We start from the raw sequence: 11,712 nt of genomic DNA, 5'->3' as shown, positions 1-11,712 counted from the left end.
CCCCCTCAGAGTTAATTTAGGTTTGAAACCAATTAGAGGGTCATTTAACACCCTGCTCCACACGGCTCTCGTGCTGTATTTCACCTGAAGCTGTCCGCGAGACTTCACCAGAAGCACGCTCAGCGTGCAGGACATTACGCACATAGTTAGCCTAATCCTATAAACCCAACTAAGCTTCAACTCCTATGAACCTTGATCGTTTTAGTAATAGCGTATCATTTATATATGCTTCTAGGAAGTATTTTTTGGAGAACACTGTTTTGGTTACCTTGGAAACATCTCTAGCAAGGTAGGCTATGCTGTCGAGTTGACCTAGTGGTCAATCTGCTCCGTCGGAGCGGCTTCTGTTGCGCAGGCGCTTTAACGGTAGGCATGCATGTGTTGTGTTAAGAGGGAATGCTCTAGTTGTTAGTATTTGAACAGTTAGTTTGTATCATTTGTACAATTGACAGGACCACAGTGACCTCTGAGAATGCTGCTCCGCCGGCTGCTCGTGAGGGCATGCTCGCGGTCAGTGGTGGCCGTGCCGCGTCTGTTGCAAGGCTACAGCACCGCGTCGCAGACACAGGTTGGTGGCTTCTGCCTGCTGCATAGTGGTGTTATAGACTCTCTGTTAGCCTGTTTATAAAGTCGTGTTTAAATGCCGTTACATTAACATTAAAATATATATATTCTGATAGGCCTAGTTTAAATGTCTTCTCTTTGGTACTTTGTTTTTGTACTTTTTAACCAGGTAAAGCCACAAAAGACCACATTTGGTCCTTTGAGTGATCAAGATAGGATTTTCACCAATTTATTTGGTCGTCATGACTGGAGGTGAGAAACAACATTACTGATGGGTAGAGCACTTAACATCGATACTAAATTAAAAACACAATTCATCACATAAATCAGCATACATGTCAACCAAATAAGGTTAATAAATGAACAATCTCTCTCTCTCTCTCCATCTCTTCCTTACCCTTCTCTTTCTCCATTTCCCTATCGGTCCCAGAGGGGTCAAATTAAATAACCTCCCTTGAAAAAACACATACATAAGCACAGATAAACAGTGGCAATGTAAAGCTAGCATTTCTTCCATCCTCACATGTTGGCATCATTAGTAGTGGATCACTCTCTCTCCTCTTGCCAGGCTGAAGGGAGCGCTCCAGCGAGGTGACTGGTACAAAACCAAGGAGATCCTGCTGAAGGGTTCGGACTGGATCCTGAAGGAGGTGAAGGTCTCTGGGCTGAGGGGGCGTGGGGGCGCCGGCTTCCCCACTGGGATGAAGTGGAGCTTCATGAATAAGCCCAGCGACGGCCGGTACGGAGAACACACCACGCAGAACCTCTGGGCAGGGACATTGGTGGTGTGTGCAGTGTGGTGAATGACAGGCCACGTGTTCTGTCTTCACTCCCAGGCCCAAGTACCTAGTGGTGAACGCCGACGAGGGCGAGCCGGGGACCTGTAAGGACCGGGAGATCCTGCGTCACGACCCCCACAAGCTGATCGAGGGCTGCCTGGTCGCAGGCAGGGCCATGGAGGCCCGGGCCGCGTACATCTACATCAGAGGAGAGTTTTACAATGAGGCCTCCAATCTACAGGTAGGAGGCCAACATGTGTTTATAAACCCAAGCAAAAGATTATCCACTTGATTTATTGTGGGCATTCAATATGTAGGCCTACTATTGGAGTATCATTGGTAAAATAAAACAGCCTTTAACGTTTTTTATTGGAAGTCTATGTGTGCATATGGGGACCCTGATTCTTGCCTCAAAAGCAACCCTAATTTCACTGGATATTGTGCCTCCATGGTGAATATTCCTTAGCAGATTGTTCATTCCGTCAAATAGAGGCCTTCAGGAGCCAACTTGTTGAAATGTGGTAGTAGTAGTAGTAGTAGTAGTAGTAGTAGTCATAGTGGAATATGTAGTAGTATTATATCACATACATCATTGATAAGTCTGAAGATTGAGTCATTGCGTATGTCTCATTGCCGATATCGCTCTCTCCAGGTTGCCATCAGTGAGGCCTACCAGGCGGGCCTCTTAGGGAAGAACGCGTGCGCCTCTGGGTACGACTTTGATGTGTTTGTGATGCGGGGAGCAGGCGCCTACATCTGCGGGGAGGAGACCGCCCTGATAGAGTCCCTGGAAGGGAAGCAGGGGAAACCCCGCCTCAAACCTCCGTTCCCTGCGGACATAGGTGAGCTCCAGGTCAACCCTGGCGTTGGATAACACCTCAGTAATTGGTTTGGTTGTTATCTCTTCATCCTGCAGATGCAGCCAGTGTCTTGCAGGAGTTATTCGATTTTTTTATAATTGAAAACAACACATCGATATTTATTATATATCGTACATTATAAATATTTTGCGTTACAATCATTTTAATTGTGGTTATTAGGGTTAGGGTTATCTACGTGGTTAATTAATGTGTTAATCAACCACAACATTGCTGCTACTTTTAGGGGTGTTTGGGTGCCCAACTACGGTTGCCAATGTGGAGACGGTTGCCGTGGCGCCGACTATCTGTCGTCGAGGTGGCGCTTGGTTTGCCACTTTTGGGAGAGAGAGGAACTCGGGAACAAAGCTATTCAACATCTCCGGTCACGTGAACACTCCGTGCACAGTGGAGGAGGAAATGTCTATTCCTCTGAGGGAGCTCATAGACCGACACGCAGGTGTGTGAGTGTGTGTGTGCGTGTGTGTGTGTGCGCGCGTGTATGTGTGTGTGTGTGTGTGCGTGTGTGTGTGTGCGCGCGTGTATGTGTGTGTGTGTGTGTGTGTGTGTGTGTGTGTGTGCTCTAACCCTCCTCCTTCCCTGTGATTGGGCAGGCGGAGTGAGGGGCGGCTGGGACAACCTGCTGGGTGTCATTCCGGGGGGCTCCTCCACTCCCATTATCCCTCGCCATGTGTGTGACGATGTGCTGATGGATTTTGATGACCTTGTTCGTGCAGAAACTGCCCTGGGCACAGCCGCCATCATCGTCATGGATAAATCTGTACAAACTAAATCCAACGCTTCTTCTCATTTATATCAAATTATTGCAATATTATTGATTATATCCAACTGTCCAACAACATAAAATGTGTTTTCCGCCCCATCAGACTGATGTGATCAGGGCCATTGCTCGTTTGGTGGAGTTCTATAAGCATGAAAGCTGTGGCCAGTGCACCCCCTGTAGGGAGGGTAAGGAATTGCCATTCATAATGTAATTTTTTTTACTTAACACTAAATCAGACCTTTGGAAGAACTTCACACACAGGTTACGCAATTCACGTTAAAATGTGGTTCAGATTAGTGCCAACCAATATGTTGTCAATCAGAAAGACAATACTTCATCTTGCACCAATTATATATAATACCACCAATCATAAACGACAACATAATTGTTGCACTTGGCCATAATTCAGTTTATTTTTAAACGTTGGTTACTCATTCATAATTAAACTATAACTACTACTAAACAAGTAAGCCTATGCTGTTCACAATGCTTTGCCAGAGAAGCATTGACCCAACAAACCAAATGGTTCTCTCTTTGCCTCCCTTGTGCCTGCCCTGAAGGAGTGGACTGGATGGACGGGATGATGTGGAGGTTTGTGCGCGGTGAGGCGGCTGTGTCAGAAATAGATATGATCTGGGAGCTGAGCAAGCAGATAGAGGGACATACCATCTGCGCCCTGGGGGATGGGGCTGCCTGGCCCGTACAGGTGAGTCCTTCCTGAAACCACAACAACCCATGGACAGGTCTTACTTGGTATAACCCAATACAATATGGAATGTTCTTTATGGTTAATCTACTTCCTGTCACTCTCATGGACTCCAGCAGTGGATCGCCTCACTTTGGTTTAGCTCACAGGACTGAGTCATGCCATCTTTAGTAGGGGTAGGGTTTACCACCCCATTGCTCCTCATGTGGGCAGCCCCTGCCATTATTGCTTCATTGATTAGATAGAAGGTAAGAAAAACATTTTCAATGTCATGTCAGCAGTCTTACTACGCTAATCACTGCCCTAAACTGCTGCTGCAATGGACTCCTCACCTACAAAGTGAATGTCATGGTAGGAATCAAACATAGAAGCCACAATTATATTTAATGGTGAACTTGTTTCTTCCACAGGGGCTGATCCGCCATTTCCGCCCAGTGATGGAGAGCCGCATTGCAGAATACAACTCGACAAACACTCCTCGAGAGCCATCGATCGAGATGGTCTGAATCTCCAGTACATCACTATACCTTAAGGCTGTTAACGGCCCTCAGCTATACGACGGGGAATAGTAGAATTATTTTGATCCATTTTAAGTACTGATGTGATTCTTAGTGTGCCCTGTTGAACGTACATGTATCTGAAAGCTGTTTAACTACAATGGCACCTTCTTTGTCATATTGGCAGTAAGTGAATCTATATAATAATATAGACTGTTGATAAGTATAGTACTGCATTATAAAGTATACTGTTTGCGTTTTGTAGCAAGGCAGGGATACACGACAAAAGATACACTGCAATAAATAACATTTATTTCACAAAATCATGAAATAAAGTTAATTGGTCTATGACATGAGGTTAAGTTTAGTTTGTACAAAAAAGCATAAAGGAATGGCAAACGGAACTTTTGACCCTGGAAACTTTTAACAAGGGAAAGTAGAAAGAGGCGAATAGAAAGACGCAATTTGAGACATCATTACCTGTTAAAAAGACTTTTTTACTTCCGCACGGGGGATTAATCCAAAAGTGAAGGTTTAGTTTTGCTGATCTATCCATGGAGGAGCCAGCACAGTAGTTTAACAAAAATGTATTTAAAGATTTCAAATGTCTTTTACACATTGCATTTCCAACCTATAGTTGAGAGCTACTTCAAAAAAACAAAAAACATCAGCAAGTCTTTTTGCCGACCAAAGTGCAGAACCCGTTTTCAATGTGGTCGTGAACACGTGTCAAAAGCCAACCACAAGGTGTTGGGTCGCCCTGGAAGGACAGGGCCATTCAAATTCATTTCAGGGGTTTGTGCTGGGCCTGGCTCTGCCTCAAGGGGCCATCCAGAAGGGCATGGGCGGCTGCTGCTGATGGTGTGTCTGAGCTTTGTCACGGGGCGCTGCAGGCGTGAGGCCGCGGTACCCCTGCGTCCAGCTGGGGGACGGAGGGGGAGCCAACCCGGGGTTACCTGTCCCCAGAGCCCGTGGGGCAGAGCGGTGCTCCTCCTCTTCGTCCGAGGAGTCCCCCGTGTACGCCACCAGGCCCGTCTTCACTCGCTTCACGGAAGGCTCTGAAATAGGAGAGGTTTGGTGGTGCATGGAGAAACAACACGTTGGGAGACAAAGAGAAGGACATGGGGAGAAAAAAACAGCCATGGATAATAACATTTGTGACATAGAAGACAGGTGCAACGTTAATGTAGTATCAGTTTGGGGGAAGTAAAATGGTCATTAGAGTGGATTCATTGTTTAAGTCGGCAGAGGCGGGGCATTGGTCGAAAGCAGCCATTGGTTGGTGGGGAGCGACAGCCAATCAAATGGTCGGACAGCGTCACAGCAGAAGTCATGCCCCACCCCCAGCGGTACATGAAAGAGAAGAAAAACACAGAGGAAAAGAGAAAACACAAAAACAAAGAGACATTCTCGTTAGTGATGAGACCACAGGGACCGGACTCAAGACGAAACTCCCGACTGATGATGTCATCAGAAAGGGACTGAGGTGGATGGAATAGCTTGGTGATAGTAGGGGGGGATGTCCCTCCAATGCCTTCATTCCTGAGCCTAAAAGGGGTCAACTTATTTAATACCATTTCCAATGGCCGTGTTCACACTCCCACCGCCATTCAGGGCAAAGTGGTGCCACCTTAAAGATGCACTCATCGTCCTTCTCATACATCTGAATAAACAACCAATCATTAAATGCTGACTCCAGCTTTTTCCTATTTGCTACGCAGCTAATAAAAAGTTCAGAACAATCAAGTCACCTTTGAAAGGTGTATCTTTGGTGTTTTCTGTATCTTGTGGTTTAGTATTTTGTGAAGCTAACTGGGTAGCATGAAGAGCCATACATTTCCCAAAGCCTTTAATAAGCTAACACTAGAACTATGTCCACCTCAGGACAGGGTAGTTTTTAGCCTTTTCATTCAGGAACATACATGCTGAGGGGTTAAGATGGGGTATTTGAATAAGCCAAAAGTATAAGCTATGGATTTGTGACAGGGATTTGTCTGTCCATGGAGGGTAATGCCCTTACCCAGAGGGCCTTGCAGTGCCCTCATCTCCTCCATCTTGGGTCTCATACCTCCGTTCAAAGACATGGGCAGTGGGGTCATTAGCTGTCGACTGGAGAAAGATGGAGAGGGAGAGAAGGGTCAGCAGCGGCAAATTTATTAGTCCATTTTGGTCCCAAAGGCCTCTGGAGTCACTGCTAGTTGCTTTGAAGTCTGGAAGAAGGTCACCAATACCTGTCCCTCTCATTTGGTGCACTGGAGGAACTCTGTGACAGGGGTCCTGAGGTCTCCGGGCTGCCCACTGGGAAGCCTGCACCTAAATTAGTCATATGAATGGGTCCATGCTATGAGCAGAAAGACACACAGGCACGATTAGCAGGTATCCTCTACCAGCCCCTATAATAATAATAATCATCTGCTCCCTGTCCCAATATTTATTATTTTATTACTTGTGTACTATGACAACAATGAACATACACACAAAAACATACATATATATACATATATACATACATATACATATATATGATGATGCTACTAGAAAAAGGGTGGGGCGAATCTAACAGAAGTCAAAGTGGAGCGGTTCAGCTGTGGAGGAAAGCAGTGATGCTTAGCAGAGCAGAAAAGAAAAGCAGAATAAAGACAGGAGCGAAGGAGGGGGAGATTGGGATCACCTGGTAACCCAGGAGCCCGCTGTCCCTCTCGTCCGGCACCTCTTCCGTGAAGCGCCTTTTCTGCGGGGGATTGGTTGCCTGCACCGGGGGCGGGGCCTTGGGGAGAGCGGGCACAGCGGGAGAGAAGGAGGGAACGGGAGTGACCTGCAGCTGAGGAGGAGCGGGAGACAGACGTCAGCACCATTCACCGTGGGATAAATCCCTCTCATGTATCAATGCATCTTGGCCAAACTCAATGTTTACCGTTTTTCTCAATGGCTTTGGCACACATTTATTTCTATGCATTATATTTTTGGTGAAAGCTACTTTACGTAAAGAAAATACACTAAGAATTTCCATCTAAATGCGAGTTCAATGTGTAATGTTAAACCTTGACACTTGAAAAGTATTTAGTTCGATAAACAATAGTGTAGAATTCGGTTAAATCTAGAGCAGTTACCATTCAGTGTCAATAAAAAAAAAAAACCCGAGACTGATTACCAGGTTTGCACAATGTCAAAGAGACTTTTGAGGGCATTGACTTCTATGAGACAATAAACATGAGTTAAATGTGAATTTGATTTGATCTTTCGCAGGTGAGCTATTGTGTTGTGCTGTCCCATATCATTTGGACAAATGCACCTGGAGCTTTGAGAATATTAACAAGGTTTCAAGAACCCAAGTCATTTAGAAGCTGTATACACGGGTCAAATTAATAAATTATGAAGACCATTACCTTCACTTTTCAGCAATCATTGTTTTGGTTCACTGGTATGCAATGGTAAATCATGAACCCATTGCCTAGTTGAATGGTATTCATTTATGCTAATGTTTTTAATTAATTAATTAATTAATTCATTCATTCATTCATAGATACCCACGAACCGTCTTACCGGTGGCATCACGGCGGGAACAGGGGCGGGTAGACGGGCAGGGGGGAGGCTGTACGGGGGGGGCACCACCGAGGGGGCTGCTAGGGGGATGGGCGGGGGGACAGCGTACGGAGGGGGAACCGGCCGGGGTGGGGGGACGGGCATGGGGTAGCTCGGCTGGTAGCCTGCAGGGGGGTAGTAGGCAGGCTGGGGGGGCAATCCGTTGACTGCTATTGGCGGCATGTAGCCTGGAGGAGGAAGAGAGAGGTGGTGTCAGGAAGCCCCGGTGGGCACTTAGAGCACATGTACAAGTAGGTGTGGAGTCTTAATGGACTCATGTTCCCGTCAGGTACAAAGAGCCGGAGAGGAAGGCACCGGAGCCCTTTACCTTGCGGGGGCATCATTGAACTCATTTGGTTCAGGAAGTTGGAATATTCAGCATGTACCTGGAGAGAGATACATGTTTTAACATACTTAGTTAAATCTAGTTTAGTGCATTAAGATACTCACACCGCTAAACCCAGCATATATTGTTATGGCCTTTAACCTGATGGCATTATTGAATACAAGTGCAATAACATTTACTAGTAAATTTTATATACATTATGTTTAACTGAATAACTGTATACACCAACTATGACCAACTTCAATCAAATTGGTAACTCACGGTTTGGAGCAGGTTTTGACAGAGGGTTTTGGCGGCTGCCAGCCCCTCAGGTTTAGGATGGCTGGAGAAGAGCATGTCACATTGGTTCAATCCTCTCGTAAGGCAAAACCTTCACACTCAGAGCCTCTTATTTCTGTGAATGAATGTCCTCTCAGGCCTCACCTGATGTAGATGTACATGGGCTCGAAGGCCTCGCGTCCAGAGGTGGGCTCCAGGCAGCCCGAGCCCTTCCCCCGGAGGAAGACTTTGGCCCCCGTCTCGGCCTGGATGTGCTGCAGGTAGGAGCAGCCGGGTCCCTCCACCTTCTCCTTCACGGGGAAGCCCTGGATGGCGTGCTCCAGACCCACGAAGAGTTTGTCCTGCACATAGTGCATCTGAGAGGGAACACCAGTGATGAACATATAACACGGGCAGAGGCTGCTAGGAAAAGCCCAGTACATTCTGCACAATGAGACATGTTGTATTCAACTACTAAACACCCATTTGGATGGGATGTTCTGAAAATCGAGACTGATCCCAACAATCATCTGGTGCTGATTTCAATTGGGCGAGACAATCCAATATATGTAGGCGAAACATAAATGAGAGGCATCATCACAGAAGCCAACTGTAGAATAAGGAGGGGGGAAATGGCATTCCATACCCCCGACTGATAGTGTGGTTTGTGGCCATGGCTCATGGGTGCCATCGAGACTGGAGGTGGTTTATGCGGTTGGTAAACTGGTGCTGGGGCTGCAGGACTGTGACTGTAGGACGAAGAGGCTGTTGTTGCAGCCACAGCCTTCACCAATCCGTTGGTGATGATCTCCTTGATTCTGTTGACGGCCCCTGGGGAGAACGCAACACAATCCGGGTCAACTTGTGGCCCGTCGTCGCTACTGTCACGGTTACTAAAGATACCTTTCCGGGAGAAGTACTCACTGTCCACCAGCTCCCTGGTCTGGCCTTGGACATGCAGGTAAAGAGGACGCTCCCTGTGCAGAGGAAAAGACCAATGTTACGGTTGCAGTGTCTTACCTTAAGAGCACCATTAGTTGTGAAGATAGACTCATGAGAGTTGTGAAAAGAGACTCTGGAGAGAGCCTTTAGTAGACTGTGTTTTGGAAACAGGACTGACCCCGACAGTGCTTTGCCCTTCTCGTCTGCGGCCATGTAGCGCCCTCTAGTGGACACCGCAGCGCCACTTATTTTACTGATCTGCAAGGCAGACCGAGGGAGATCAATGTCAGATCGACTCCAGAGCCATTCAAAATTAAACAACATTTAAACCAAACCAGTGTCTTCTGGGCTCTGACCTCATCTTGGGTTTGCCCCCGGGTCAGTAGGTTACGGCAGGTGAGGGGCACGTCGTTAATCTCCACCTCGGCCACCACCAGATCGTCCTTAGCTTTAGTCTGCATCGCAGGTTTGCAAACACCCACGACCTGGAAAAGTTGAATGAACAGATGTTTTTTTTTTTTCCTGTGGATAGTTAATGGTGAATGGTGTGTATAGTTAATTGGTAAGGCAGTCAAATATACCTTTAACTTAGTGCCTGACCTAAGATGATGATTGTATCTCTACCGGTCTGATTGTATCTCTACCGGTCTGTTCTATCATCTAGCTATAATTTGTGGAATCTGTGCGTGTGTGTTTGTGTGCTTCTCTAGAACCGTTCAGCTGATCTACTTCCCACTTGGCGTGTATTGCTGTTGACCCAAGGAAGTGCAGTGTCAACTTATTTGAAAACACGAAACGTTCAACATTAATCAAACAAAACAAACAACAGCGCTTTGTGCACAAATGGGGGCGTTGCTTCAGGGCTCTATCGACACTCCAGCAGGTCTTCAACTGCATTGGCAACGGGCCAACACAAGCCACGGTTCAATGTCTGCAATTCAATTGGCCACTAAGCTTACTAACGTTAGATGAATCAAACTATGTCAGAGGAGTCTCGTTATGTCTTTCAGTTTTCTCGACAACCATTAATTTGATCTAACTTCAGACTAAGCGGGTGTACTGCTTGGAACCCAAGGAAGTGCAGTTCTTGAGAAAGCTGCAAAAATCTGCGTGTTTTGGAGGATGGGTTACTTAGGACAGAAGGAAGTGCACTGTGGAGTGTGAAGTTATTTGAATGAGCAGCTCTCAAGAAAACTGAATGCAGCCACACGGGAGGCACAGCAATCACCCCGTCCTGAATAGGCACCTTTTGAACCAGCACTACATTAGTGGCTCTAAAGATGATCAGAGCGAGTATGAGATAGATGTAATGAGAATAGAGCATTGCCTTGTCGAGGGGTCCAGGGACTCCTATTTGTGACGGTCTCAGTTTTCCTTTGGCCACCAACATGGCATTGATCTTAGCAGCCACGGCTGCTGCTGCATCCAGAGCCCCAGTGGGTGCAGTCTCCACCTCACCCATCCCCCCAGAACCGGACCCGGACCCGGACCCGGGCCCCGGCTGGTCCCATTTGCTGCGGCGGCTTAAAAATTAAGAAAATAACATGGTATGAATAAATGATTTATGTATTGGTATAATAAAGAAATAATTATACAAGATTAGGTTAATAAAGTTTCCTACTCCGAGTTAGATTGGCCTTCAAAACAAAACAAATAAAAACCCATGCTAATGGCAACCTGGTCTTGGAATGTTATTACCATGCCTGACATGACTCCAAATGAATTCGTAAGTGACAAAATTAGTCTGAATCACATACAAGCAGATTAGCTAGAACAACGAAAGTCGTAGCGATAGAGCAGAACATGTTTATATAAAGTGATTGCATCAACACGATCGATGCAGGCTGCACCTTATATCAAATGTGAATTAGACATGAAGTAGACATGAAGTAGACGGCTAACGCTGAGGTTAGATGGCTGACCAGACTGGGTAAACACAGCTAAAGCTAAAGCTAAAGCTACACCCAGCAGCAGGGGCCATGCTGCGTGGCACTCACCCGCCGTTTTGAGTTCCACCAAATGACATCAATGTCCTTTATTACAGAGGGACCTATCAATGCAATTAAGAATATTTTAACAACAAAATGTACTTGGTTCCACTGCGCCACCAGATTGTTCTGTTGTCGAGGAGCAAGCCGGAAGCAGAGCAGCTGTTTCCGCTTCCGGTGTGTTATTAAATCGTTACATTGCCTCACTGTATGTCAGAGAATTTATTTTAAAACATGCTACTCACCTAATAACTTTTATTAAACCTTATTGTACAAATACACAAGATAACAATTCTTAGGCTTGGTGCCTTAACAGCAATCAACAATACAAGAAAAAGTAAATAAAGGTAAAGTAAAAATGTATTATTATTAATAAAAAATAAGTAGGCCTAGCAGCATAGATCACAAT

The 11,712-nt window shown here is 46.1% G+C and overlaps 2 protein-coding genes across 6 annotated transcripts; one reads left to right on the top strand and one right to left on the bottom strand.

The window, feature by feature from the left end:
- Positions 1–89: 89 nt before the first annotated feature.
- LOC115553957 (NADH dehydrogenase [ubiquinone] flavoprotein 1, mitochondrial) lies at positions 90–4,845 on the top strand. 2 transcript variants are annotated; one of them, XM_030370529.1, is made up of 11 exons: positions 90–289; positions 453–568; positions 734–816; positions 1,133–1,303; positions 1,401–1,584; positions 1,996–2,185; positions 2,448–2,660; positions 2,815–2,981; positions 3,088–3,169; positions 3,545–3,690; positions 4,101–4,845. In XM_030370529.1, the coding sequence occupies exons 2-11, from the start codon at positions 473–475 to the stop codon at positions 4,194–4,196; spliced, it is 1,428 nt and encodes a 475-aa protein (XP_030226389.1). In that variant the 5' UTR covers positions 90–289; positions 453–472; the 3' UTR covers positions 4,197–4,845. The 2 variants fall into 2 exon arrangements, with proteins under 2 accessions (XP_030226389.1, XP_030226390.1); XM_030370530.1 differs by having other exon boundaries at positions 90–366.
- khdc4 (KH domain containing 4, pre-mRNA splicing factor) lies at positions 4,480–11,469 on the bottom strand. 4 transcript variants are annotated; one of them, XR_003978532.1, is made up of 14 exons: positions 11,313–11,469; positions 10,643–10,838; positions 9,672–9,800; positions 9,494–9,573; positions 9,298–9,350; positions 9,020–9,204; positions 8,539–8,750; positions 8,377–8,437; positions 8,098–8,155; positions 7,731–7,957; positions 6,859–7,008; positions 6,419–6,500; positions 6,208–6,296; positions 4,480–5,245 (listed from the first exon to the last, which is right to left on the bottom strand). XR_003978532.1 is itself a non-coding variant. In XM_030370500.1 (14 exons), the coding sequence occupies exons 1-14, from the start codon at positions 11,339–11,341 to the stop codon at positions 5,007–5,009; spliced, it is 1,818 nt and encodes a 605-aa protein (XP_030226360.1). In that variant the 5' UTR covers positions 11,342–11,469; the 3' UTR covers positions 4,480–5,006. The 4 variants fall into 4 exon arrangements, 3 of the variants coding, with proteins under 3 accessions (XP_030226360.1, XP_030226362.1, XP_030226361.1); XM_030370500.1 differs by having other exon boundaries at positions 6,419–6,528; XM_030370501.1 differs by having other exon boundaries at positions 4,862–5,245; positions 6,419–6,528; positions 6,859–7,002.
- Between the last annotated feature and the right edge of the window lie 243 nt (positions 11,470–11,712).

Source organism: Gadus morhua, chromosome 11 (genome assembly GCF_902167405.1).
Source record: "Gadus morhua chromosome 11, gadMor3.0, whole genome shotgun sequence".
Classification (NCBI taxonomy): Eukaryota; Metazoa; Chordata; class Actinopteri; order Gadiformes; family Gadidae; genus Gadus; species Gadus morhua.
The sequence above is the reverse complement of the archived record's forward strand: the minus strand, read 5'-3'. Positions and strand labels throughout refer to the sequence as shown.